At 38.4% G+C, this 15,128-nt stretch overlaps 1 protein-coding gene across 1 annotated transcript in view; it reads right to left on the reverse strand.

Annotated features, from left to right (window-relative positions):
• Window positions 1-2,957: 2,957 nt before the first annotated feature.
• Window positions 2,958-15,128, reverse strand: part of ddb1 (damage-specific DNA binding protein 1) — a 50,958-nt gene continuing 38,787 nt past the window's right edge. The window contains exons 22-27 of the mRNA XM_062422113.1: window positions 13,675-13,845; window positions 11,752-11,861; window positions 10,874-11,043; window positions 7,996-8,098; window positions 6,352-6,475; window positions 2,958-3,726 (exon numbers count right to left, since the gene is read on the reverse strand). Of these exons, the coding sequence (XP_062278097.1) occupies window positions 3,643-3,726; window positions 6,352-6,475; window positions 7,996-8,098; window positions 10,874-11,043; window positions 11,752-11,861; window positions 13,675-13,845 (762 nt within the window). The 3' untranslated portion in view covers window positions 2,958-3,642. The remainder of the gene's footprint in view (window positions 3,727-6,351; window positions 6,476-7,995; window positions 8,099-10,873; window positions 11,044-11,751; window positions 11,862-13,674; window positions 13,846-15,128) is intronic.

Raw genomic sequence — 15,128 nt, forward strand, 5'->3', positions numbered from 1 at the left:
TAAGACATCTAAGGTTCCTGGTATTTCTGAATTAACCAGCTCCAGACTTCAATAACATATATGTTTCTACAATAGAATATCTCAAATTGAATCTTCCACCAGTGGAAAAAAAGAAAGATTTTATAGCATTTGAGTAAATTAATTCATTTCATATTCATTTATTCCATGAATCAAGTCACATTTACTGTCTCCTCCATTTCCATTTTGAGCCTTTTCTTTTTCTCCGTCTCTTTACGGTCATGGAAATATATATTTGCCTTTTTATTTTACAAATGTTTTCTCTAAATTCACAAAACAGAGTTCAGTATGAGGAGAGGTGAGGATGCAAAACAATCACGTGTGAATGCAAAATCGGTAGAAGAAACACTGGAGCAAAACAAAAGTATGCCTGTATACCTCAGGATGGTGACAGGAGGACCAGTTTGTTTTAAACCGTCAGATAAAAATGCAACAGTGAAGAGAATTATGATTGAAGTACTTTTCACTGTCACCCTGCCAGTATTTCTTTGTGTAAGACCTTTGATATCCTCGACTGATATAGCCGGTATCTCCCAATTCTACACTGTTTACTGAAGATAAAAGGAAATATATACACACACACACACAACAGAAATTAATGAGGCGCTTGAGTAAACAATACAAAGTGGTATTTTTTCAGCGGGTCTGACAGAGGAACACGGAGGAAACCCGGCTTGTTTAGCATGGACAGAAACTGATTTACTGACACAGATAAAAACCTTTTTTTCTCCTCTGTTTGTCTTGTTTGAATACCTAAGATTAATTGTGGCTGTGTGAGTTAGGGGTAGCAAGGCTGCATAAACTGTAAATCAGACCCAAGATGCTGTTTTAATTTGACAAATGAGGTTAACAATAAAGCACCTTGTTTAAGTGCAGTCTGTCTGTTGTATATAAAAGCATAAAGTGAGTCTACATACGATCGTTTCAGCCTCAACAAGAGGCTTTTTACATTCTACGTAAAGAGCTTCACAATCTGTTTTGCTCACAGGTTCACAAATGTTCAAGTCTGTCTTAAAACAATTTTCACACTGGCTATTAAAAGATCCCTTAAATGCACTATCAATGTAAGTGATGGAGATCAGAGTCCACAGTGTGTCCAGTCTTTTTTATTACAAAAATGCATTAAAAAGTTTATCGGGGGCTTATATGAGGCTTTTTCCTGTTGAGCTGCTGTGGAAGTATAGTAGGGGAGACTGGGGACAGTTGCAACAGGGGACGGTTGCAACAAGTCTTATTTCTCCAATCAGAAGCATGCTAGAGTGATGACACATGCTCAGTTAGACCCTCTGCCTACCAAGAAGAGAGAGGCCATATTGAGCATCTGGTCCTGCTTTATCAAGAAAAGTTGTTTTGGAGGTATGAAAGAAGCTTTTTTCATGAGCTGTATTTTTGTCATACTGTCCTGACCTTTTGTATGAGTGAATCCAACTTACCTATTTTGAATCATTGTTTCGTTGACTATTCAGTGACATGGTTAGCATCTGTCAATATCAGTGTGGCTAGCTAGCACATGATGTTTTGTCATGACTGATGCCATGGGGACAGTTGCAACAGTTGCAACTATCCCCATGCTAAGTTGGCTAGTCATATCAAAACAGACCACAAAACAGTATTTTAACAGAAGATTTTAAGTTCAATTCATGTATTTTATTGTGCCTATGCTCATGATGAACAGAACTGGCAATTATATTATAAGACAATGAGAGACTAATGTTATTGATACACAATATATATATATTCCACAAATATCTAGTTGAGCAAAAATGAGAAATTATTGTTTTATCTGTTGTGCTATGGGACAAACTAGCCACATAAATTTTCCTTTGAAAACAGGAGAAAAGTCAGTTTATTTGTTGTCCTATAGTCCATTAATCATCTAAAAGTAGAAATTGTATTCCGTTTGTTTTCCGTATGCCAAGAGTGAGGAAGCGAGTCACTAACAGAGGGGTTCCCCTCAATATTTTGGAACGAGCCTCAGATATTGTAAGAGATGAGGGCAAATCAGTCAGGGCAGTAGCCAAGGCCTTCGACATATGCCACACCACATTATTCAAGTTCTACAAAAAAGAGGGATATCAAATAAGATACCGTTTGCAGGGTACTGGACCAGCAAAAAAATATTCTCAGAGGACCAAGCAAATTATTCCATTCTTCTTGTCTCACACTCAAATATTGAGTTTTAATAGCTTCAGTACCATCTGCACATTGACACAAGGTAGGCCTATGATAAATATTACTAAATAAATAATAATTAATTAGTTAAATTTAATGTGTTTAAAATATGTTGCAACCGTCCCTGATCCGTGTTGCAACATCTGAATTTTTTTTATTCAAATCAATATTGTGATTGATATGTTATATGTAACCATCTTTAAATGGTATGGGTAATTAGCAGACATGTGTAAATTTTAATATGTAAAGGTTTGGTGGGCCTAGTCCAAATATTCTCTGAGTAACTTAGAGTAATGTAAAAAGTGTTGCAACTGTCCCCAGTCTCCCCTAACAAAAAGCGGGACTTTGGCCTTAAAAAGACTGTAACGTTGTAAGATATCTACTTGGAGTAATTTGGATGTATGAAGCTTCATATTAGCTTCAGATAAACTTTTAAATCCATTTTAACACAGGAGGACGACTGTGGATTTTTGGCTTCCCATCGCTTACATTGTAAGAGCATTATGAAGGGATCTTCTAATGGTTGGTATGGACAGGAGGAATGATTACAGCAAGAAACTTAAAAATGAGAATAACCTTTTATTGTAACGTAGTAATTTCTAATTACACTGAGAAACTGAGCAAATTATTATTTTTGTCCTTGTGGTGCTTAAAAACTGACTTTGAGTAATCAATTATCAAAATAGTTATCTGTAATAAAATTCATTTAATAAATCACTGAGTGATTTCAGTTTCATTACAGACTTTCAAAGCAGAAAAACTGGACGTAAGGACAAAGGACAATAAATGTGAACAGAAGACAAACAGACAAGTGTTAACAGTACTAAAGCAAAGTTTATTAGAATAAACAAAGAAAACATCACAAAGACAAAATAGCTATAAATCTATCATTTTCCTCATTTTGTTTCTCATACAGCGTTTACTCCAGACTTCAATAATAATGTTGAAAAGTGTAAATCACTCAGATTTAAACTGGGGGGATGTGGAGGATTTGCTAACCTTCAACTTGCCTGAAGCTGTCACAAATATCCAAAGAAAGTTTTTGGTGAGGAAAATCTCGTGTTTTTCCTATTCATAGTCACACATTATTCCACACGGACGCAGTCACACATGCGCACGTGCGCGCGCACACACACACACACACGCACACACACACACACACACACACACACAGACCAATGTCTTTACTTTGGTCTTTTTATTGTCCAAACAGGATGCTACGCACTTCGCCTAGAGACTCTTGTCTAAATGAAGAGTGCTTCACTCGGAGTGCAGCAACTTCAAGGTCTCAACGGTTGACAAATCATTAAAGTCTGAAGGACGAACATGCACACACCGTTTATTTATAATTATTTACAAATCTGCAAAACCCAAACCGTTCCCTTCCAGGTCACTCTTCCTCCCTCCAGGACCCTCTTCCTCCCTCCAGGACCCTCCTCTCTTTCAGCAGGGCTAGTGGATCCTCGTAAGCTCCTCCACTATCTTAATGACCTCGTCCACCGTGGCTTCACGCTTCATGCCGCTGCCGTCATCAATCTGGAATTGAACAACACCAAACTGTGAGCCTCCACTACTGAGACGAGCCTCACAGCTGCCAGTTATGTCACATTGACAAATAAACAGGTGAATGTAAAGAGAAAGAGACACTAAAGCATTTTACTCCATCATATTTATTTTATTGCTTCACTTCATGTTTTTTTGGGTCTGCTGCTTTGAGGTGAGGTTATCTTATAAACTCCTGGATATCTTTTATTTTCCCTGCACAGCTGATTGATTGTAAAATTTTCTATCTTAAAATGACTACATTTTATGTGTGTGTGTTTTTCTTTAAATCACTGTCTTCTTTATCTCAACATTAGAGTGTAACTTTACCCTCAGGTCTGAGCCCAAGTCCACACACTGCATAATTTTGAAAAATGTTAAAAATTGGGCAAAGGGCTGCAGGGAAGTGATGGGAAGTAATGAGATAAAGACAAACAGTGTGACGACATTTAAACAAGCCAGAAGTCATTTTTAAATAAACCTGTCTCTGTTTAACTTGGTTTATTTTCACACCAAGACAGTTTTAACCTCAGCGGCTGACAGCAGCACTGAGCTGCTGGAGGAAATGCGTCCAAATGCGGAGCAGCAGCGGACCGCAGCGGACAGGTTCAGTAACGGTGAAACTCTGGTTACACTGCGATTTAACATTTCAAAACAAGATTTTACCAGCTGATAACTGCAGGAACAGACAGTCGGAGAGTTAAAGAGAGTTAGGAAAGGATTTCTGCAGTTTTTGGGGCTGCCAGCAGTGTTTACTCAAGCTGACTGTCACAGATGGAGAGATTCCCTCCAGCAGGTCATTGCTGCTGTTACCTCCTGAAGCTAAATCTGTCCCAATGAGTATATAATTGAAAATGAGTGCAGACTCATGCTTAAGGAGGATGTGGGCCTTAATGTTCTACAGTTGATATAAATTTCATGGTGTACAGGGCTCCCAAAACGGTTGACTCTACCTCAGCATTCATCCCGCCTCTTCAGGGCTGATATTATAGAGCAGATGACAGGCTGAGCCATTTTCAACCCATGAAATACATTACAAAGAGTCATCTAATGTAGTTTACAGCTCACAAACATGTTGAAGTGTGCAGTACTTCTTTAAATTAATGCACCAATCTAAAAATCAAACCATCATCTTCATCATCATCAGTTGTCTTAGGCTTTTTCTGTTGTACACTATGACTATTTAGTAGTTATTCAGTGTTTAAATTTAAGACGACTTAACGATTAGTGAATTAATCCGTTTTAAGATCAACTGACTGAATTCATCAGCAACTTTTTTTCCAAGCAAAAATGTAAAATATTGATGCTTCCAGATTCTCAAATGTCAGATTCGGCTGCTTTTCTTTGTCTTAACATTAAAGAAAATGTAATCTTTGGGTTTCTGACTTCTTTTCTTTTTTTTTATTGGACAAAAGACATTGATGAAAAGATAAAAATCCTTGGGAAAAAAATCAATTTTTGAGAATAACCATTAGTTGCAGCTCTACTTTTCTGGCTTATGGTTGAACTCAAACCTTTTTCACAGCAGACATTTAATATGTCAAAGTAAGAAAAGTACAGGTGCAATTGATTACATTTATGATGTCATGACATAATCGTTATTAATGGGGGAACAAAATCCACAGTCCTCCTTCTGTGCAAAGATGTATTTAACATTTTATCTGAAGCTAATATGAAGCTTCAGTCATCCAAATGAGTCAAGTCAAGTAGATATCATTAAACATTTGAGTATTTTAAGCACCAAAGTGCCTCTTTTTGTACTACACTTCCACGGCAGCTCAACTGGGAAACACAGAGAGGGAATTTGATGCTAAAAAGACTGTAAATGTGGCAGATATCCGCTTTATATGACTAACTCAGACTGCTGAAGACCCATCTAAGCTTCAGTTAAACTTTTAAATGCATTTTTGCACTAAATGACTGTGTGGACACACTGTGGGTTTAAGCCTCCATCACCTACATTGGAAGTGCATTTGAAGAGGATCTTTTAATAGCTAGTATGAAAAGTAGGAATGATTACAGCGAGGAAATCCTCTTTCGGTGTTCATGAGCACCTGACTGTTGTTTGAAGACAGAATTGAACAACTGTGAACATCAAGATCACAGATTAAAACTACAATCACTTGTTTTAAGGTTGTATACTTTCTGATGCAGAAGGATGGAGGTGAGCAACAGAAACAACAACACATTTCATTTTTTTTTAAGTGACGTCCCCTCTTTTAAGTTGTTTTCTGGCAAAGAAATCGTCCAAATATTTTAAACAGAATATGCTTGTTTTTTTGTTTATTTGCCAAAAGCAACTTTGCCACTGTTCAACCGTGAAGGTTATTCCCAGTTTCCACTCACAGAACAAAGGAGCAGCTAATAAAAAATGCCTTCAAGGATTTTTGAAAGTTCAACATACACAAATAAACAGTGGTCGTCTGCTTCTTTACCAGATGTTTCTGTTGAACTCACAGAGCCACTTGTTATTACTTTTATATTTTATTTACAGTTATGTTAATTAGGGAAAATATGGCAATAAGATACAGTAGCCGTCCAGTATAGTGTAGATTTTTTTTGAAAGATTCCCAGGACAAGAAAAAGTCATATTTCATCACGCATTTCATCAGCTCATACCTGTAGCGTACTGACGACCTCCTGCATCTTGGCTCGGCCGAGATCCAGGAAGCTCTCGATCAGATCCCCGTCGATGAATCCCGTGGCCTGCTCTGTCTTTCTCTCTGTGTGGAAGGACCTCCAGGTGCGGTGGAGTCAAGGAAAATCAATATAAGACTGCTGCTGCTTCGCCTGAGGATCGCACTTTAGGTATAGCATTACATATTTTATCTCAGGCAAAGTCAACACATATTCAGTATGATGTGAAGGTACACTGGGAATATTAATATTCAGCGGACCAGAGAGTCAGTCCAGAAGTACGGAGACCGCTCGGCCTGGAACTGCTCTCCAAGCTGCAGCTAAACAAGATTACTGAGCAGAACATACAGGATTTCACCGGGGTCTCTGCAGTGTTCACCACACTCAATTCAAGACTTTTTTAAATCACATTTGAGTGTTTTAAATCTCTTCTTAAGACCGACTTTTCCTCAAAGGCATTTTAGTGATGCTTCCTTGCACTGATTGGTTTGTCTTTGCTCTTATTCTTTCAATAATGTATGCTATCACATGCTTTTCTTACAGTATGCTTGCATTTGCACTTTATAAAGCACTTTGTGACACTGGTTTTGAAAACAGCTGAATAAATAAAGATTCTCCTTCTTCTAAAACAATTAGTACCTGAAAACCAACAGAGACAAAGGCCTACAATTTATTAAGTAAATACATTTTGATTATTTTCATTTTTTTCTTGTCAGTTCTTCTCAGCTACTGTATGTACAACAATCATTTCTAGTGTTGTAATTATTCAATTAACAGGTGGCATAATACTGATATATGGATTAGCCAATTACAAAATAATTTGTAATTTGAGTTGACTACAGTTTTGTTTTAAAATTGACACTTGCTAATTATGAGTTGATGAGCTTCCTCTCTACTGTAGCTGCTATGACAACAAGTCTACCAGCCTGACGGCGCTGACTGAAACTCCACATAAAAAGACGGAGCTTCCTGCAGCACGATACTGTCTGTCGCACCAGTCTCAGCTATACTTAACACATGTATAAAATCTCGTGGCAGCATTCAAAAAAAAAAAAAAAAAAGCTGTGACTAATGTTGATGTCTACAGCAGGCAAGAAAAAATATTAAATTTACCTCTTAAAATATAATTTGACGTTTTAAATACTGTGGCTTTTTGTAAGAGATCTGAATTCAATACTTTTTAAGGCTCTTCAGTCACGTTAACAAGGAGTTTTATGATATAAAACATCTCCAGTTTATATGTGCTGACAGTGTAATCACTCCTCACACTCATGAAATTTTCATTTTTACGTGTGTATGTTTTTACACAAAATAGCCATTAAAATGATGCAGAATCAGCAACAAGCTTCAATAAAAACATTGTTTTCCATTTGCATGATAAGCATCTATGGAAGTGCTGGTCTGTATTACAGGTTATATCAAGATAATATGGCAGAGCAGCCATATACATACATGATGTCTGTACATAGAGGTCTATTACACCCCTGTGAAGCTGATTTCAGCAACTATTGATCTGTCACTTTACTCTCGAGGTTTGCCGCCTACAACACAACCAAACCTGTCATTACAGCTCGTCCCTGTCATTGTGACAGATGGCGAGGGAGCGAATGAATATAAGAAGGATATAAGTTGTGTTCAATCTTGCCAACGCTCTTGATGACCTTGTTGAGGCGGGTCTGCAGGTCCAGGAGGAGGCTGTACCAGCCCTCGGACAGGGAGGTCACCAGACCTAACACGAACAAACAAAAACCCATGTCAGTAATGCAACTTTTCTCTTTTTTAAAGAATGATTCACAGGCAGATTTTTGGGCTCAGTGTAGCTGTCAGCAATCTGGGGAGTCAGATGGTAAATACATTTCATCCTCATGGGAAGTTTTTTAAAGCTGGATTCATAATAGAACTGAAAAACACTGTGTAATAAATATGTTAAAAGACCATTACTGTGACTATATGCTCCTGATGTACGTTTCATGCTTGTATGCACAGCCTACTGTATGTTGTGAGTAAAGTTGCATGATCTCTATACTTCAATAATTCAAGGGCACTCCAAAACTGTTTTATTGTGAGAGCGACTTCCTGCTGAATCTCACTGTCACAGGGCTTCGAGGGAGTAGATGGCTTTCCTGCATGCAAGTTCTATGACAGTGAGTGCATTATTGTGATACTCGGGGGGGAAATGATATGCATTGAAATTGAAAATGCATCAAAGAACAGGCATACATGTGAAGGAGTTATGTTATTTATAATGCAGGGTGTGTTTCTCTGCATATGAAGCTGTTAATGTGTTGAAGCATCAACACAAACTTCCAGGAGTGGTTTGGAGGACAGTAGACGGTATAAACTAAATATTCATTTCACTATCGACTGATCCGCTGATTGTTTTCCCCGCCGATTCACAGATTAAATCGTTTAATCTACCCAGAGTGGAGAAATTTGCCTGTCACAAATAAATTAATCTTCAAAATAACTTGTTTTGTCTGACCAACAGTTTAAAAGCCCCAGAGATAAAACGCAGATAGAAAATCCTCACGTTTGAGAAGCTTGAACCAGCAAATGTTGTCAGGATGTTAATAATTAATTGGCCACCAAAAGTGTTTTAATTCATTATCTGTCAATTGACTATTCTTTTTTTTTTTTTTCACTCAGTGTTCAATCAAAACTACCTACAGTTTTTTGCAAAGTAGTGTGTGAATCCATTTTTTGTATTAAGATGCATATAACAGTGCTAACATCCAATCAGAGGTTTCATCGGGATGAATTAAAGACTGAGAGACTTTTTAAATGTCACATTAAAATATAAGACCAACTGCATACTTATATAAAAAAGTGAAGAACAAAAACGTACCAGTATTCAAGACCTTTTTTTTTTTTTTTTTAAAGCCTTGAGTTTACACAAAACCCTTTTGACATTTGATGACATTTTCTCTTGACATCATCCCACAATATCAGTGCAATCTTTCTGGCACACAATTTCCGTTTTTTCAAGAACAAACCAAAACAACTTTATTACAGTTTGCCCTCTAGTTGGTTGTTTTGGGTGGAATAATCATGTGGTCTGCAGCTTCTTCCCAGAAACACTCACTATATCACACCATCAGGAGCGATAAGACGAGCTGGGGTATTTTTTCTTCATTACGCGCGGCAGGCCCATGCCAGTTTACGGGTTATTGCGGGAGGAGTTTTTTCCTTCAATCTACGATGTCGACGCTTATTTCCTGTTAAACTTTCCTCGGAGGCTTTTTAACAGGATCACAGAGGGTGTTGAGGTGAAATGATGTGCTTGTGTGTCGGTGCTGTCGGGGTGCATGGGGTAAATTACAGCCGTGTCCAAATGATGTGTGCTCCCTGTTTTTCATCTCTACCATCATTACTGCCAGGCTGAAAGTTACCGGTTTAAATCTGAGTAATGAGGTGTAAAATTATAATTTCTCTGCCATTCTTCTGCCTCTCTGAAAGCGAAACATTAGTTCTGAATAATGGTTTTGACAGACGTTTGTGAATTTCCTAATTGGTCTGAGGTCTCCTTACTGCAGTCTGCTGATTATTAGAAATACTGGAAATGAGACCTGTCTGCACAATCCAACAGCCTTCAAACTGGCAACTGGTGGTTAAATATTTATTCGTTTGTCAGTAAACAATATTAAAACATCCGTTAATGCTGCTAGTAAGTTAAAAGTTAATGCTAATGCACATGTTTACTTTCCTGCATTTGCTGAACTATTATATTGATTATCAAATGAAAATGAATGTGAAAACTAAGGCTGCAACTAATCATTATTTTAATTATTGATTTAACTGTTGACTATTTTATTGAGATTGCTTGTTTGGTCAATGTCTGTCAATGTGTCCCACAGCCCAAGGTGACGTCCTCATACGTCTTGCTTTGTCCACAATCCAAATATAATCAGTTTACAGATGAAGAAGACTAAAGAATGACTTGAAAATGAAAATAGTTTGTGATTAAGCTAATAGTAGCTTAAAAACAATAGTGACTTTTAATTAATTGTTGCAGCTTGGGTGAAAACTGTTGCTAAGGAATTGTTGAATTCATTCAACAATTCTTGCTGTGGTTGTGATGACTTTCTTCCAAAAGGTAAAAAATAAAGCGGAAGCTGTTCACAGTGAGGTCTGCGCCCGTCTGTTGTGAGCAACAGGGGCACCACTTCTGAAAAGGCATGCTGCTGTTAAGCTTTTATAAAAATGTAATTTTCGGTGCTGTGAGCCACTAAAACCAAATTCTGTTCACCTTCATCGCATCAAGGTTGTGGCAGAAGTCGCAGCAGCGGATAACACAAAAAATAAATTCACAACTGGTCTGTATGAGTGAATACGAGCAGGGGCAAATGGGAAAATATGCTTCCACATGTAGCCTTAAACTTTCAGAACTGCAATGTTTTTGTAGTTTATGTAACTATAAACCATTTATGGGTATGATTTCGCCAACAGCAACATCTATTTTTGTGTGTAAATGCTTGTGCGAGTGTGCATTTGTCCATGTGCTTACCAATCATGCCGTTAACAGTGCCGAAGAGCACGGAGCCCTGGGTGGGCGTGGAGCTCTCGCCCAGGTTCTGCAGCACCAGTGAACCGTGGCAGAAGACATTGACAAACTCCCCGAGGTGGAAGACCCCCACCTCCTGCAGGTGCTGCCGCTCCTCGTCTGTGGTGGCCGCACTGCAGACCGCAGAGCAAATGAAGGCATAAAGCCAAAGAGAAAAGGACGTCAAAAGAAAGATAATAAATTATTTGGTGCAAGAGCGATCGATTAAGCAAAAGGGGAAAAAAAGAGGGGCAGAGATTTCAGAAGCATTGGAAAAGGTCAGAGAATGATAGAGATGTAATGGATGAGAGGGTGAGGAACAGTGGATATAGCAACGAAGAGAGATGTGATACAAAAATAAAGGTCAAAAGCACTGAGTGGACCAAGCTGATGTATTAGGTTGATAACAAGCAGTGGCACAAATGAAACATGCTCACTTTCAGAGCACATCTTTCCTTGAAATCAACACAAATAGTAAAATGAATACAGAGACAGAAATACAGCAGAGCGGCTAAAAGCTCTGTAACAAAGTGTTTGGTGACTCATAATTTCTAATAAAAAAGATGCACGGACAATGTTATTGCACTGTGCTCACATCACTGATATTTCTCTAAAGTATCAGGGGACTCTGTGCAGGAAGAGCAGCCTCTTACTGAAGTAAAGTTGATTTCAATGGATATATATTGGAGAAACATTTTGTCAGTTCTGCTGTAGAGCAGCTCTGGGGGAACATAAAGATTAGTGGAATATACAAAATTCATGTGCAAAAAAACCTTCACTGCAAGAAGTTTTAAAACTGTATTCATACTTTGCACAAGTAGAAGAAAAGTGCAGCTTCTCACCTGTCCTTCTGGCAAACAAACAAGTTGAAAGCATTCTCCGCCCCCAAGAAGTTGTCATCATCCAGTATTTCCACAGCACTCATCCAATTAGGATTGAAATCACGTGCAATCTGACAAAAAAACAAAACAAAACAAAAAACACACAAGAGATGTTTGATCGAGCAGTAAACAACACACATGAGAGGGTCCAAAACCGGGGTGGGTTCTTGTCTCTGAGTAAACACGGCATTATCTCTGAGCAAAGAAGTGCTGACTCCAAACAAGTGCAGACATCCAAAAAAAAACAAACAGTCAATATGTGTCAGAACAAGTACAAGGGCAGCAGACTTTCTCAATGCCCTTGCGCTCTCTCTCTCACACATGCTGAAAACCGTCAAACAGCTGTTGCATCGCCACAGGTGCTGTGATCGGAGGCTGCGATTTACACACAGCCAAAGAAAATATTGTACGGAAAGAAACATCAATCTGTATTATTATGATATTTGAGAAGACAGTGTGGGCTCTAATGATCTTGCTAACAGCCTCTAATCATTTTAAGAGAAGCAGGTCATGGACCTGATAGCAATCACAATCTGCCAGTTAGAGGAATAGTTCGACATTTACCAAATATGCTTATCTGCTCTTTTGTCAAATGTTAGATGAGAGTATCGATACCAACAATAAAGATGGTATCTTCTCATCTTACTCTGAGAAAAGAAAAAAAGAAAAGTACTTCTCTAACATGTTGATGTATTCTGTTAAACTTTTGGATATTTCATATCATATACATAATGAATTATTTTAAATAAATGATGACATTCAACTAAACTTTTGGGTTTCTCCTGCTGAATGAGAAGCTGCGAAGCCCGAACAGACCTCAAAGGGAACATATCGGGCACATTCACAGGTCTATATTTATATTCAGGGGCTATACAGGAATATTTTTACATGATTTACAGTTAAAAAAACTCTTTAGGTATTTTATACTGGATCTTTATGCACCCCCCCCAGTTCTGAAACAGGCTGTTTTAGCTCCTGACTTGTTGAGACCACGCTCCTGATGAGCCCACTGTTCTGATTGGTCAGCTCTGAAGGCTAAATAAACAAACAGTAGTAGCAGGATTTCACTTCTTTTTATCGACCTTTACTTGAAATGGAAACTTCTCAAATACATCCATACATGTTCGAGCCTGAATGTGATCTGAAATATGCGAGTGGACAACGGGAACAACACATGTAATAACCTTAGCAATGACCTTAGCAACAGAGGCTGCTGAATTGCCAGGATGAAGCCCTGACGTTTGACTTTTAGGAAACATTTTAACATATGTTCACCTCCACTTTTTGAACTTTGACCATGTTTAACATACATACCAACATCATATCAGTATTAAAATAACAGAAAATCACAAAAAAGCATAATATCAAAAGAATGATTTCAACAGTGATAAATTGCTACTGTCAATCTCAAATTTTGAGGCAATTCTATGCTTCATGTTCTCGCTCTAAATGAATTCTAGTCCTCTGGCATCTCACTTATTACACTGAGCCCAGCGTCACGGTGCGCGCTCGATGGTGTGCGTGACTCGTTGTCAGATCCCTTCATCATTCTATCTCTAATCAATTTTAGCACTCTGCTCATCGAAAGGCTGGGAGGTATATGTCTGCTACGCTGCTTTATGAAACAAATACAAGTTAAAGCAAGCCGGTGTGGACAAACGGCCACAGTCCGAACGTTTGTTTCATGTGTGATCAAATCAGAACTGGTAAAAATTTTTAAAAAAGCGGTTTGTAAAACCAAATGGTTTAGCTTGAAGTGAAAACACTGATTTGTCTTTTCCCAAACCCCTTTTTTTTTTTTTGGATAAAACATCCACTTGTTTTCCCTTTAGAGCTCTTGTACTGTGTTTTTTTCTTTACATCCTCTCCTTCTTCACATCTCACCTCTTCAAAGTTGCCCTCCATGGGTTTGTAGGCCAGCAGCAGGACAGATCTCATGAGGTCTCCCACCAGGATGAAATCTCCTTTGGTCTTCAGGTAAAGGGCCATGATGTTGTTGTAGTGGTTACACTCAGTCCTGAGCTCCTTCTCGGCCGTCCACTCATACAAACGGACCTTAAACAAACAATCAAAGCGAGTAATCATTTGTTAACAAACAAGCTGTCAAGGTAGAGGATCCGCAATTAGCTCCAGTGGTATTAAATGAACTGGCTGACATTTCAGTTCCACGTTGCGATCACTTAAGATGTGATGTGCCTGGGTGAGCGTGAGGTTGACGTGCTGATTAACAGTCTGAGTTATCGGCTGCCGTGTTACATGAGCATTTAACGGCTAATTACACTCACCGGTTCACAGAGTCTGCACATTTCAATAGTTTAAAAAAAATGGATTGAGTGAGTGACAGAAGCTTAGAGGTGTGTCCCCAAATCTAACAGCTATTTAATGAATATCAGAGTGGAGCAAAAACATCACTGCAAAGATACTGGGACACCAAGAATCTGGGAGGTACTAGATTTCAGTTCAAACGTCGGGAACGCTGCAATAATGGTGTGTACAAATGTGTTTTGAAGTTCAGTGGTACTTCAAAATTTGTGAACCCTTAAAAATTTGCTCTGTTTTTGCATAAATAAGACCTAAAACGTGGACTAGTCCTAAAACTAAATAAAGAACCATCAGTCAAACATTTATTGATTTAGGAAAATGATCCAGTGTGTGACAAAAGTGTGTGAACCGTGAGGATTTTCAGCTCATTTGAAGGAGAAAATAAGAGTTGGATGTTTCAGTCAATAGGATTACAATCAGGTCTTAGTCTAGGCCCTGCCTCAGTGAAACAGGCTGGTGGCTGTATCATGGATTTTAGGGCCTGCTTTCCTGCATCTGGACCAGGACGGCTTGCAATCACTGGTAGAGCTATGAGTTCTGAGATGTACCGGCATATCCTACAGGAGAATATTAATGTATCTCTCCATAAACTGAAGCTCAACAGAAAGTGGGTCATGAAGTAACACACATTTAATCCTATAGAAATGCTGTAGGAGGACCTGAAGCTGGCAGTTCGTCCAAGGAAACCCACCAACAACTATGAATTGAGACTATAAGGCGGAACAGGCTAAAATTCCTATAAGCTGATGTGTTGGGTTGATGAAACAGTTGGCGGAAACGTTACGTTGAAGATCACACCAGTTAATGAAAGCACCCATTAATTCAAAACCTTGCTTTTTGAATAAAAGGCTTTTTAACTTAATCATAGTGTTCGTTTTTCCTTCAATGTGATGACCTTTTTCTTAGTAGCACCTGTGTTTTTTTTGATATGATAAAGACAGTTTCTCAAGCACAACGCTACCTCTTTTTCACAAGTTCTGAGATTACCTCTATGATGGATTTAACAGATAACATTA

This window comes from Scomber scombrus, chromosome 1 (assembly GCF_963691925.1).
Source record: "Scomber scombrus chromosome 1, fScoSco1.1, whole genome shotgun sequence".
Classification (NCBI taxonomy): domain Eukaryota; kingdom Metazoa; phylum Chordata; class Actinopteri; order Scombriformes; family Scombridae; genus Scomber; species Scomber scombrus.